Source organism: Condylura cristata, unplaced genomic scaffold, assembly GCF_000260355.1.
Source record: "Condylura cristata isolate star-nosed mole 26May11 unplaced genomic scaffold, ConCri1.0 scaffold00012, whole genome shotgun sequence".
Lineage (NCBI taxonomy): Eukaryota > Metazoa > Chordata > Mammalia > Eulipotyphla > Talpidae > Condylura > Condylura cristata.
Genome location: NW_004567113.1, coordinates 51,095,598 through 51,108,983, shown reverse-complemented (window position 1 = coordinate 51,108,983; position 13,386 = coordinate 51,095,598). Strand labels below are relative to the sequence as shown.

General features: G+C 53.9%; 1 protein-coding gene across 1 annotated transcript in view; it reads left to right on the top strand.

The window, feature by feature from the left end:
* The first annotated feature begins 3,397 nt into the window (after positions 1 to 3,397).
* The window catches only part of LAP3 (leucine aminopeptidase 3), an 18,354-nt gene continuing 8,365 nt past the window's right edge, over positions 3,398 to 13,386 (top strand). Inside the window, exons 1-8 of the mRNA XM_004681390.2 lie at positions 3,398 to 3,515; positions 5,338 to 5,453; positions 6,978 to 7,032; positions 7,505 to 7,610; positions 8,640 to 8,799; positions 9,517 to 9,681; positions 11,754 to 11,912; positions 13,180 to 13,304. Of these exons, the coding sequence (XP_004681447.1) occupies positions 3,414 to 3,515; positions 5,338 to 5,453; positions 6,978 to 7,032; positions 7,505 to 7,610; positions 8,640 to 8,799; positions 9,517 to 9,681; positions 11,754 to 11,912; positions 13,180 to 13,304 (988 nt within the window). The 5' untranslated portion in view covers positions 3,398 to 3,413. The remainder of the gene's footprint in view (positions 3,516 to 5,337; positions 5,454 to 6,977; positions 7,033 to 7,504; positions 7,611 to 8,639; positions 8,800 to 9,516; positions 9,682 to 11,753; positions 11,913 to 13,179; positions 13,305 to 13,386) is intronic.

The window sequence follows — 13,386 nt, the reverse complement described above, 5'->3', positions numbered from 1 at the left end:
TAATGCAGCAGATTTACTGATGTCTTTGCTCCCACTCTTATCTCCTTTACCCCAGAGGTTAGAGCAGTATTTCTGAGTTAGAACATTGGAGATCTGTTCCGCGTCCTCCACACACATAGCTCCCAACACACTCTGAATAAGAGTCCTATCCCTTAAAGTAGACTGTGGGCCCACAGGGTCGGCTGCCCCTGTCTCCACCTTCTATGGTTTCACCTCCTGCTCTCATGCCTGCTTGCTCCACTCCCGCCACGCTGGCCTTTGCACTGTTCCTCAAATATGCCAGCAGACTCCTGCCACAAGGCCTTTGCACTGGCTGTTTTCTGCTCCAGAAAGCTTTGTACCCTGATATCTGTGAGACTCATCCCCTCAACTTCTTCATAATTGCACTAAAATGTCATTCTCTCAATGAGGACTACTTTGATTGCGCTATTGCACACAATGACACATTCGTCACTGATTGCATGCAGTTGCTTTACCCTGCTCTGATTTGTCTTTATTTCTAGAGCATTTATCATCTTTGAATATACTCGATAATTTATTCATTTTGTTTATTGTTGTCCTCCCCCTGCCCCACTACAATATAAGCTATACAAAAGCAAGGATCTTTGCCTCTTTTCTTCACTGACAGATCCCAAGTGCCTAGGACAATGCTTGGCACTGAATTGATGCTCAATAAATATTTTAGGTGAGTGAATGAAAAGACGGGTTCTGACCAGGACATGCCACTTTGGCATATGCATTATGTTTAAGTAAAGGCACTTAATCTGAAGACTCAGGTTGAAATGTTTGCCTCTCTATTAAATATAAAGATGAATTCATACAGGAGGTTTTGTCCAAAATGAGGGGGCAAATACTAATTATTGAACACCTGCTCTTCCTACTGTCTTCTCCCCTCTGATGCCCCAGGCCTCTGTCCCATTCCTTGGCTCGAGAAAGCATATGTACTTGCTTTCACCTCCAGTCTTTGGATCTCATATATCTATGTGAGTTTCCCAAATAAAAAAAAAAAATTTGCTTTACCTTCACTAATCTTTCATGTCATATTAATTATTAGCCCAGTCAAAGTACCTAAACGCATAGAAGGGAAATTTGTCTCTCTAGACAATGCAGTTTTCTATTGAAATACAACTTTCCCCTACTCTGCTAGTCTTCCCCCACTCTTGCGTCCTATCTCTATGAATCATACTCAAACACAGCTTTTACTGCTGTGCTTGACTTTTAACTTTTAGAGAAATCATCAGTGAGTTCATATGGAGAAATCATCAGTGAGTCCCACATCAATGGATGGCTTTCCACATCAATTATAAACTTTCCCAGTCTTTCAAGATTCAAGATGCTCATTAAGCCAGCGTCACTCCTTTTTACAGCCATCTTTTATTTCAGCAGGTCTGATCCCTATACACCAAGCGAAACCTGGTATCCTCAGTCATCCATACCTTTATTCCATTGGCTCATGCATGTCAAGCTTTTTGTCTTTGTTTTTTTCTCTGAAGGCCACAAATGGGTACCGTCATGTTCTTTAACCACATCTAATGCTACATCCATTAGATCTTGATCATGTATTCATTCAAACATTTTATGGAGATCTTCTAAATGGATCAGCCACAAACAGACTAGACCTACTGAATATCTAGATGAAAGCCACGGCCCCAAGGGTGTCTGGGCTGAAAGGATAATGAGGATGTAAGTAGTAAGCACGTTAACTGTTTTGGAACAAAGGGAGGAAACATAACCCAGATGGGCAATGTCAGCAAATGTTTTCAGGTGGACATGACATCAGACCTCTCTTGGTCAAGCGAAGGGGACAGGAGGAAGTAGAGCACATGCACATACAACTGTAAGAACTGTCTATTCTAATCTCTTTACAATCACATCTTGCTAGATACATCTACTAGTAATGTACTTGAGGCCAGGGGCACTTTTGGGTTATGTTTCACTCCCAGTTACTAACAGGATAACATAGTAAGCATTTTGAAAACTTATGTTTTGAGGGATGATTGAATTTTACATCCTAAGTACCCAAACATTATTTGGGGGCTGTGAATATTTTTTCTCTCTTATCCCATAAGCCATATAAAAATGTAAATGGTGTGGTGCTAGAAACGAAGAGAAAAGCCAGTGAGAGCATGCCAGCATGAGTTATCACTGTCCGGACAATGAAATGAAGGAAACGGTTCCTTCTGAAGCTCAGGGTCCTCTTCTCCACACGCAGGTGGGGGGACAGGGTTAGCATTTTTTGTTAGCATTTTTTGCAGTGGGAAAAGGCAGCCTGAGCTCCTTGAAAAGCAGTTATAAAATGAATAAAAGGCTTTCTGTCTTTCAAGGGACTAACAGAAGGATTTTGGTGAGTTCTCCAAACGTATAATGCACTTTAACTATCTAAAGGAGGGCGACACAGTGGATCTACCATCCCCAATTCGCCCAGCCTTCTGGAAAGGACAGTTGTACCTCTGCAGGGTCTGCCCTTGGAGTGAAGCAGATTCTCTCCTGCGACTCCCACCAAAGTGGACACGTTGCACACTTCTGTGGCTTGCCCGGCACCCCCCACCCCCTGCCCCTTTCTTCACGCCCTCAGACGCCTCCTTCCTACCCCACTAAGATGAGGCTCAGACGCTGGTGTAACATTAAAGATGGTTTTCGTTCCCTCTTTGTGTTTGTGTTTCCCAGGTTCTCAGAGCTTCACGTAATCATCATCATAATCCAAAGCAAAACAATAAAAATTTTTAAACGCTTTAAAAAAGAGAAAAGCTCCTGAAGGAAGTTCCAGAAAAAAAACCGAACATACGGACAGAAATAAAAATAACTCAAGCGAGCGTCTTCCCGCCCCAGCTTGACCTCTACCTTAATGCCACGTGTCCAGCAACCTCGACCCTCAGCCAGCCCTAGGGACTGGGTGCGGTGCCATTGCCCAAGTTCCTAGAGCCACGCCCCCAGACCCGGATCCGGGCTCGCCCCTCCCAGCCCCTGTAACTTCGACTCCTCCCCTTCCGAGCGCTGCCCAATGAGAGCTCCCCTCTGTGCCCGACACGCCCCCGACACGCCCCCGAGCTCCAGCCTAGCGCCCAACCCAGTGCAGCCGGCTGCGCTGGCGCCCCGCCCCCGAGTGTCCGCCCCGCCCACCAGGCGCACGCTCGCTCGCCCGCGCCCGAGCACGTCTGCGCGCGCTGGCTCGTCCCCAGAGACCCCGCCCACAGGCCCCTGCCCATTCGGAACTTTGGCACTGACCCCGCCTTCTAGGCGCGTTCCCGTCACCCCTAGCCCCGCCCCCCGGCGCCTACTCCCTGGGCTCCGTGTTAGCAACCCCGCCCCCAGGCGCGCGCCCACCGCCCCGATAGCCCCGCCCCCAGGCGCGCACCCGCCCGCCCGGCGCCACGTGCTCGCAAGAGGGCGGCGCTGGGGGCCGAGCTGACAAGATGTTCTTGCTGCCTCTTCCGGCTGCCGGGCGAGTTGCCGTCCAACGTCTGTGCGCGAAGCGTTTCTGGGGACAGGGTCGCGCTGCCGCGGACATGACGAAGGTGAGAGAGAGATCGCGGCTCGCCCCGGGCCGCCGGGGGGATCCCACCCGCGGGCCGCAGGGAGAGGGGTGATCGAGGCGTTGCTGCCCTGCGGGGGTGCGCTGGTTGGAAGGGTGCAGTCCTCTGGGGCTCTGCCCGGCGGGGTCCCCAACGGGGACTCTGGCCAAGAGCGAGTTCGCCTGCAGCCGCAGCTTCCCAAGCGCCCGCTCCGTGCCAAGCCCGAGGTCACCATGGCGCGGGCAGCCCCCAGGGGACGCTCAGCTCGGGCAGAGGGGGTGCCCTCGGCTATTGGCCAGCTCTGGCCGGGCGCCCCCCAACACCTCCACGGCTACCGGGGAAGGCGGGGAAACGGGTCCTCCGGGAGGAAGCCTGAAAGGGTTTCTAGAGAAAAATAATGTCTCTCTAGGGACAAGGGCTTTGCAGAGAGACCCATCTCTTAGTGAAGTTAAAAGGAGGATGTGTCTCCGCCTCAAGCAGATGCCCCAGATTGCGAAGGTCACTGTTGGGATGCGAGGGTCTGGAAAGGGGGAAGAGTGCAAGCTTGAGAGTCGCAAGTGGGGACCAGAAAGATGTGACTGGCCCTGGCGAGGAATCTTCTAGATAGGGCTTGGCCTCCTGTCTGTCCCAAACGGCTGGAGGGACCCGACACCCGTCCCGCTCGTTCCCATACTGGGAATCAGTGACATCAGCGCCCTGGTGTGGGCATCAGTGCCCTGGTGTGGGCAGCCCCAGAGAGAGAACTGGGGAGCTGCCCGTGCCAAGGAAGCCGGTTGGTGGGAAAACAGGGAGGACTGAGTCCCAGGGTGATGTTGGGGAGAGGCTGGTCTACTGCACAGCCAAGTTTCAGTTTCCTCCTTTGGGTTTCAGTTTCTCTGAGCGAAGAATACATTATTTGCTTTGTCTCAGAGAGCTGCCCTAGGCAGAACATATTTTTGAAGTCAAATGTCTGTGCGAAGGCAGTTAGTGATCCCCAGGGGTGTTGCCTTACTCCAGGTGTTGGGGACCCCAGGTTTCACAGCGGCATGTGTGCAGTGAGGGTGCCCCTTTCTCTCTCTGTCAAACCCATAGTGGACCAGACTCCTTACTGGCAGGGACTGCTCTGGCCTTCCTGGCTTGGCAGTCTAGACTCTGAGATTTGCAGTGAAGTAGTCGGGAGGGAAAAGTTCCGCTCTCCTGGGTGCTGTGGCTCACCTAACAAGTCAGGCGACCCGAGAAAGGCGAACTGGAGCAAAGCCACGAATTGTACTTGATACTTTAACGTGTCTATGGGAGTCCTCTGAAGGACAGTGAAGACACAGAGAAGCCTTTACGTTAGGCTGCGAATTTAGAGACCGTTGAGAACGGAATGAGTAAGTGTGGGGAAAGTGAGGGGCTTTGACTACCGGTAGCAAGTTGTGAGGCTCCTACCTAGGAATTACATGAGGGAAACTACCGGGGAAAGGTCGTGTTGGTGGGTTGCCCAGGTTCATTTCAGAGTCAGCTCCCGGCCTCTGGGGAGAAGCACCCCTTTCTCCTGGGAAATTCCCTGTCCAGCTGTGGGGTAGCGAGGTCCTGCATCTCCTGTTCACAGCTGGCTGAAGCTCAAGACCGCTTTCTCCCCTCTTCACTTGAAAGTGAAGGGCACCTTCCAGGAGGGAGCAGGACCCACACTTGCTTCCCCGGAACCTGAACCATTAGGCTGGTGCCCAGCGCCTGCTCCCTCGCTGACTGATTCTTTGTTTTGGGGGGACATGACCTGAGTGGCATCTTTTGCTCCTTCTGAAATGTGGGAATCCCTGAAGGATCTAGTCTAATGATAGTCACCACTTCCACTTGTTCTCAGGGCCTTGTTTTAGGGATCTACAGCAAAGAAAAAGAAAATGATGTGCCACAGTTTACCAGCGCAGGAGAGAACTTTGATAAATTGGTGTCTGGGAAGCTGAGGCAAGTTCTGAGCATGTAAGTATTCGCCCGTGGGTTCCAGCTTTTTCAAATCCCCGAAAGAGAATGTTTTTCTGTGTTTTATCTTTGGTCTTCTTACTGGAAGTGAAAGTATGGGTGCAGGTGCCCTTTGGTCCTCCGGGCGGGTGGGGCCCAGTTCTGAGACCTCAGGCCATTTTCGCTGAATCTCCCGTTGTAGGAGACTGAGCCAAGGGATCTGGAAAGTCACAGGCTCTCCGGCCGCTTCCCGCCCAAGTTCCTTTCTCCCACACTCAGCCCACCCTCGCCTTCCCGCCAGCTTCTCTGCCTCCTGAGACTCCAGAGGAGTCTGGACTGGCTCGGAATGGCTGGGGGGCTGCTTCTCCCACTGCCAGCGTCTGGCGGGGTTCTCATTTTTTTTTTTCCCTCTGGAGACTCACTCAGCTTCTAATCCAGTAAATCTGGACGGGGTCTGTGATCCTGACCACTCGTCAGTTAGTCAGTCTAGAGAAGGTCTGTTGATTCAGGAGAGCTTTAGAGAGCCCAGAGCTGACCTGCTGTCCCCATGGGTAACATAAGCTCCTGCAACTACACATTACTGGGATTATAGACAACTGCTTCCAGTCTATAGATATAGTCTAATGATATTAATTATGGAATCACTGGATAACCGAATTTGCAGCCCTCTCATTACCGGTCCTTCACCAGGAAGGAGACAGACTTCTCAAGTGCCTTAATTAAGCCCTTCAGGCAAAAGCTGCTGTGTGAGAGGACAGAACAGCCTGGCCTTCTCCCGATAAGTACCAGCCGCAGCACCGGGGCACCCAGGCCCCAGCTGGCATGGCGGCGGCCCTGTTTGTTTGGCAGTTGCCCAGCATCCCATCTGTGGCCGCCTCCCAGCCCAGCAGCCCCCCAAGCTGGGCACACCGCCCTGGAAAGATCGGAGTTGAGGTCAGCCTTCCTCCAGCGCCAGACATTACCATCCGCGGTGTCCCTTTCCATGGTCACCTTCAAATAAATCTGTATTAGATCTAATCTGGAAATCTGAGGACGTTTCGGAGCTAGAATTAGAAGTACCGTCGGCCTCTGAAAATCTTGTGTGAGACAGGTCTGCCTCTTGGTCAAAACAAACGCAGCAAGTTCACGAGGCAGGTAGCTTACACTGTAATAACGCTAAGGGCAAGTAAATGTCACCTTTCGAGAGAACAGGGCAGGCCTAAGAGGGATTTGTGGGTTTGGGGGGTTTCTTTCCAGTTTTTTTTTTTTTTTTTTGACATGTCATTTTTTGTTATTCAGGTTTGGCTTGCGACGCTATACATGATTTAGAGGTGTAGGGTAACTCTTCCGATGTATGTCACCACGCCACCCCCACCATCCTGGTACCCATAAGCCTCCACCACAGCCCAGTGGGCCCCCTCCGCCTTTCATGTCTTCCTCCTCACTCCACCTCCTCCCCCACCTCAGATCTGCAGTCAGATTTCTAGGGTTTGTTGACTCAGTTTTGTCTGTTTGTTGTTCCTCTCAAACTGTACTTTTAAAAACAATTGTTTCCGCTTGTTTCAGATCTGGACCACCTCTGAAGGCAGGCAAAACGCGGACCTTTTATGGGCTGCATGAGGTATGAGATGAAGATGAGGGTCATTTGGCAAACACCTACTCAGTGAGCCCCTCCGACGAGCCGAGTGCCGTGCAGCGTAGTCTGGCAGGAAATCCTGTGTCCAGTCACCACTCCGTGTCACCCGAGCATGAAGCCACTTGGTGGCTTCAGATCGTACAGAGGCGGACGCTGTCGGACGCCACCGCAACCCTGGCTCTGCAGGCTTGCTGTGCTGTGCTGTCCCGCATGCACCCTGGCTCAGCTTCGTCCTCTGCTCAGGGGAGACTGACTTACAGGATTAGCCTCACTCTGTCTTTTGAACACAGTTGTAAGATCTGGCAGCGAGGGCTTCGGAACAAAACGAAACATCTCAGTGAGTTTTGGCGTGCCTAGAGCTTAGAATACTTGTGGGTGAGAGTTTCCAGCTGGAACTGGGTGCTTTAGAAACGCCAGCTGAGTGGTTGCTGAGTGATTCCGTGTGTTTGCGCAACAGGACTTCCCCACCGTGGTGGTGGTCGGCCTCGGCAAGAAGGCGGCTGGAGTGGATGACGAGGAAAACTGGCATGAAGGCAAAGAGAACATCCGGGTCGCCGTGGCAGGTGATTGCTCTGTTCACCTTTAATACTGGGCAGGACTCTTCAGGTACCAGGCGAAGATGAGCTCTCGGCCCCTCCCTTCCTCTCATCACCACCAGTCCGCCCACAGCCTCGTGGAAGTCAGGCACCCCGCACAGGCTCCGTGTCCCCAAAAGTGCTTGGCCGGCTGGGTGTGGCTGTGGACTCTCGGGCCTGAACTTTCTCCTTTCGCGTGTGTTGGGAGGTCTCAGAAGCATTTCTTCACTCTTGCAGGACTGACCTCAGCGTTCTGTTCTGCCAGAAAGTTCTGGCATGTGGATTTTCCTCCCCCTTTTGTGATACATATCCCAGTCCCACCCAATTTTTAAATGACATGGAGTCATCCTATTTGCAAGTCAGAGAAAACAGACACAAAGTCGGGGTGCTACCAGAGCGCATACCTGGCCGGTTTGTCTCTGGGTGGTTTGAAGGCTGAGGTCATGCCGGTTGAGTCTCTTGAGCTGAGCAGCTGGAGGCCTTTGCCACAGAGACTGCGTGTGGCCTGAGGTGCTTTGGAAAACTGCCCAGGCAGTGACAGAGAGCGATTAGGAGCGATATTAGTGTGCTTGATCTCTGGCCCTGTGGATGGGCTTGGATACGCTTGAAATTTCACGTCGAGTGATTATTTCATAACTTTTACTGGGGAGCTTTCGCTGACCTAGTCTTAGTGAAATGCTGCACAAACAGTGGACTGTGTCCAGTTCTTTAGAGATAATTTACATAGAATTTCTTGCTTGGTTTTCATCTGGCGAACGCTTGAGGACTGGGAGGCTTCCTCAGGAAATTCTGTGTCTCGGGAGTACCAGTCATTGCCGCCACCTCGGGGTGACCTCCTCGCTGCTAAGCCAGTTCCTCCCTGTACCTGGGAGGTGTGTGCACCGCTCCGTTTACAGAGCAGGAAGTGGGGGCTCAGAACGGCCAGGTGTCCCACTGGCGGGCTGGGACTTGGGCCCCGTTCCCTCGGCAGCCGCCCCACCTCTGCCTCTGACTGACTGCGTTTCTGGTGCCTTACAGCCGGGTGCAGGCAGGTGCAGGACCTGGAGCTCCCCTCCGTGGAGGTGGACCCCTGTGGCGACGCTCAGGCAGCTGCGGAGGGAGCGGTGCTCGGCCTCTATGAGTACGATGACCTCAAGCAGAAGAAGAAGGTGGTCGTGTCGCCCAAGCTCTATGGAAGGTGATGTCACTGGAGTGGGGTCAGGGTGGCCCCGGCGTCAGGACCACGGGGCCTTCTGGAAATGAGCGGCTGGCTTTCCCGCATGGGGCCCCGCCACCGGCTTGTCTCAACTCCCCAGCACCTTAGCTACCTGAAGAGCCCGATCACTGTCCCCACGGCCCCACCTTCTGCTCCCAGTGTGCTTCAAGTGCTTGCTTCTGCCAAGACTTTCTAGGGACCCCCATGTTTGCTGATCACTGGGAGCCCTAAAAAGCTGGCTCCCTGAAGAAAGGTGGGATGACTGAGAGGCATCTTCAGGGAGCTTTGTTCCCGACAGGCCTTGTTCCCTTTAGCCAGCCTCGGCTCAGGCCAGGGAGGCGCCGATGAAGGCACTGCCTGCTCCTTCTCCTTCCGCACCGGCCGCAGGCCAGCCCCATCTGGGTGCTGGGAAACAGGCCCCTGTGCTCTGGACACACAGTGTGATACTGGCCACCCCCTATGGCCAGCAGCTGAAAGTGGGGTGCTGCTACCTGTCCAGCCAGCTCTGGCTCCCCCACTTAGAGGCAGGGCACCCTCAGTGAAGTGATGAAGTCTGTGGATTTCATCTGTGGCAGTATAACCGCAGCCTCGTGAGGTCTCTGAGGCTAAGACAGCCTGGCAGGCGCCTGGCAAACCTGGAGGTGTCACTGCACGCAGCACAGCGTGACTGGTCTGACTTTCCCTGTGCTCTCTCCCCAGCGGGGATCAGGAAGCCTGGAGGAAGGGCGTCCTCTTCGCCTCTGGGCAGAACTTGGCCCGCCAGCTCATGGAATCTCCGGCCAACGAGATGACGCCGACCAAGTTTGCCAGAATTATTGAGGAGAAGCTTAAAAGCGCCAGTAGCAAGACAGAGGTGCACATCAGGTAATCCGGGCTGATGTACTAGACTCGCAGGTGAGACCTGGGAGAGGAGCCCGGGTTCCGGAAGCAGCCTCTCAGTGTCCACAGGAGGTTGTGCGTGGCGGCCCACAGGCTGTTCCCGGTTCCGTCCGCCGCGTCTCCCCTGCCATGGACACTCTGTGGCCTGTGTGCTGTGTGCGTGGTGTGCGTGCGTGTGGACACAGTGTGGCAGCACCCACGTCCAGAGCAGCTCGGTGACGTCTGAGACCCTCACGCCGGCTTGCTCCCATCCCACCGTGGGTTGCCTCTGACCTTTGGAGACCCCGAGTCTTGCTCATTCTTGCTGCTGTGAGCGTCGGCACAAGCATGTGTGGAAACTGTTTTCATCACCGTCAGGTGTGACCTAGGAGTTGGCTTGTCAGGTCAAACGGTAACTTCCGTTAACTTCCCGAGCAGCTGACTTGTGGGGTTTTGGCCTTTTCCCTGACGCACGTGAAGAGCATCGCACGCCCGACTGGGCAAGGCGTGAGACGCTCCGCCTCAAGGGTCCCCAGGCAGTCCAGAGGTGCCGCCAGCAGCAAGGCTGGGGGGCCTGAAGGCTTGTGCCATCTCGGCATCTCCCCATCACCCGAAAGCAAGCCATGCCAGAGCCCTTGGGAAGTTAGGATCAAGTCAGCAGCGGCCGGTGGGATCTGGGGGATGGTCAGCACATGGGCTCTAAAGGTGTCCTGACAGAAACCCTTGTTTTTTAGAGGAGACATCAGAGCTACTTTGGGTCACCCAAAACAGTGGCTGTGTGGTTACACAGCAGCGACTGAGGGCCTGTGCTGGGGTGGGGCAGAAGCGGCAGGGAAGTGCCCCTTGGGGAGAATCCGGGAAGGGGGCGTCCCAGCATCTGGGAGTTTGCTGAGTTGAGAGAGAAGGGAGTGGGTGCAGAGCCCAGCCGCGACCCCAGGGAATCTGCAGGGCTGTGTGGGAGCAGAGGGACGTGAGCCAGAGCCCCCAGGTCAGCGGACTGGGTGTCGCCTGTCTGGCCGGGGCAGCGCCCCAAACCTGCTCTCGCGTAGGTGGGCGTCTGACACCCACGCGCCTGCAGGCAGACAGGGCCTCTGTCATTAACAGAGCACGCTCCACCGCCAGCCTTCTTCTGAAGTGTCCCTTTGTTCCAGTCTCCATACCTTCCTCCCTGTGAAGTCGGCGGCCACGTCTCAGCCCAGCTGACAGCTGTCGCACAAGCCTGGCTGGCGGCAAGGGGGCGAGGGACCCTTGCTCCTGGCTGTTGCTGGGGCCTCGGTCAGAACTTCTCTCTGGGCCTGTCGCTGGGAAGAAATCAATGCTGAGCCCCTGAGACCCCAGCCCAGAGGAGCAGGACACGGCGTGGGTTTGTGCTGGCGCTGAGGGCCTCACCCACTGGCACCGCCCACTGAGCCTGCACTTACAAGTCGCAGCTGGTTTTCCCACCTCAGTCAGACATCTCACACCGCGGCTGAAATCGGAGACCAGTGCAGCCAGAGACAGAGAGAGAGAGAGACAATTCTACAAAAGCAAAATAATGGCATATGTTAGGCGTGGAGCGTTGTCAGCCCTTTTGTTTGTTGGCTAATTAGTTTCTGTGTGTGTGTGTGTGTGTGTGTGTGTGTGTGAGAGAGAGAGAGAGAGAGAGAGAGAGAGAGAGAGATTTACACATACCAAAAATATAGCAGGGGATCCCTTGCCTATTTTTAAGCGCCTGTTAGCATCGTCTTTAAAACTCTGATGCATGTTACTAGGTCGGGGAACATCAGGGAGCTGTGACTTACTGGCCTACTCCTGACACTGTTCTGCGCAGGCACACGGTCTCTTGGTGGCTCTGTGGCTCGTCTTCTGACGGAGGGGTCACTGACCTCCTTCACAGAGGAGGAAGGGGGCTCGCAGTGCAGTGAGGGCCCAGGAAAACACAGAAAGGAAGCTGAACCCTCACGACATAAGTGAACACTAGCACCTGTGCATGTTCTAAAGCGCCTGCATGTGAATACTTCTTACTCACAAATGAGCTTCTTTCTCAGCTATTTTGAAACGAAGTGCATTTACTTTTTGCCCCTTCCTCTGCTCTCCAGGCCCAAGCCTTGGATCCAGGAACAGGAGATGGGGTCGTTCCTCAGTGTGGCCAAGGGATCCGATGAGGACCCAGTCTTCTTGGAAATCCACTACCGAGGCAGTGCCAACGCCAGTGAGCCGCCTCTGGTGTTTGTGGGGAAGGGCATCACCTTCGACAGGTACCTCGCAGCGCTGCGCTCTGTACTGGGGAGGCTTTGTGTGGAGTTTGTCCCCAGGGCTTGGCATTCGGTCAGATCTCGTCGGTTGCTTTAACAGTATTAAGTTGCCACGATACTTCCTGTGCATGAGGCCCCAGAAGGCATCTGCCATCCACTGGCTCTCTGAGCAGCTGGTCCTAAGGACCATGACGAGGGAGCAAAGTTACATGGTCAGAGCCCCATAACTGACAGAACTCGCCTGTCTTCCCACCCTGTTCTCCTGTGTGGACATAGGAGGATCCTCACAGGGAGGCTCTTGTTAGCAACCCACTGCTTGCCTCAGATGACTGTTTTGTGTTTATCTGACCCACACAGCTAAACACATAAAATCACAAGTATTCCTTAGAACTAGAGATTATCTCTCGTTCAACAAGTTGAAGCTGAGTGGGGAAAATGACAGGTCAGTCTGTCGGGAAGGAAACATTCGCCCCTGAACTCTGGCTTCAGGGATGCTAAGTAATCGTGAGCATCCAGGATGACTGGATACAAGAACTAGCGTAGGTCAAACAGGTGACGTTTTTTGTTCATTTGAAACCGGAAGCATCTGTAAGTCTTTGTGTGGCCACAGCGTTATCTTTCTCTTGGGTAAATACCTAGAGAAGTGGCGCGTACGTCATACAGTAACGGCTTATTTAACTTCATAAGAAAGCACCAGAGTTTTCGGAAGTGGGGGCGCCGTTTTGCACCCCGCTGCTCTCCACGCTGCCCAGCTGCTGTGGTCTCTGAGCCGCTCCCATGAGTATAAATGGCGGCGTCTCGAGGGCTCCTTCGCATTTCTCTAGTGCCTGAGGTAGTTGGCATTGTTCAAATGTGTTTGCTCAAGAGACCGACTGTGTAGGCCTGCAGGAGCGGAAGCTGCCTGGGGACAGACATGGCAGTGACTAGAACAGACTCCAGACCAGCTCCCTCCCTCCTGGGGGTCAGCCCTGGATTTCTTGGGCCAAGGGAGTTTTCTTTCCTTATTCGGAGCCAGTGTATGGTACCTGTTAGTTCTGGGTGCCACGGTTATCGGGTGTCCCTGTGGTGAGTGAGAACTCATGGAAAAGAACTTACTCTTTGTCTTTCAGGGGTGTGTGGTATCCTCTTTCACAATGTGGAAAAAGCTCACATTCGAGTTTAGAGACTTGATTTTTCTTAGGCGGGTGGTGCTCTCTAGCCCTCGGGTTAGGTAAGAACGGGGTTCTGGCCACGTGCTTGTGATTAATGCTGCACCCGTCCTCTCCCGCAGCGGCGGCATCTCCATCAAGGCTGCCGCGAGCATGGACCTCATGAGGGCCGACATGGGAGGCGCAGCCACCATATGCTCGGCCATCGTGTCCGCTGCCCAGCTCGACCTGCCTGTCAACCTCATAGGTGAGGGGGTTACTCTGGCGTCGCGCCCAGTGGTAGAATGGAGACCACAGGCCTGGCTTCCTGTCAGCGGAGAGCAGCTGTG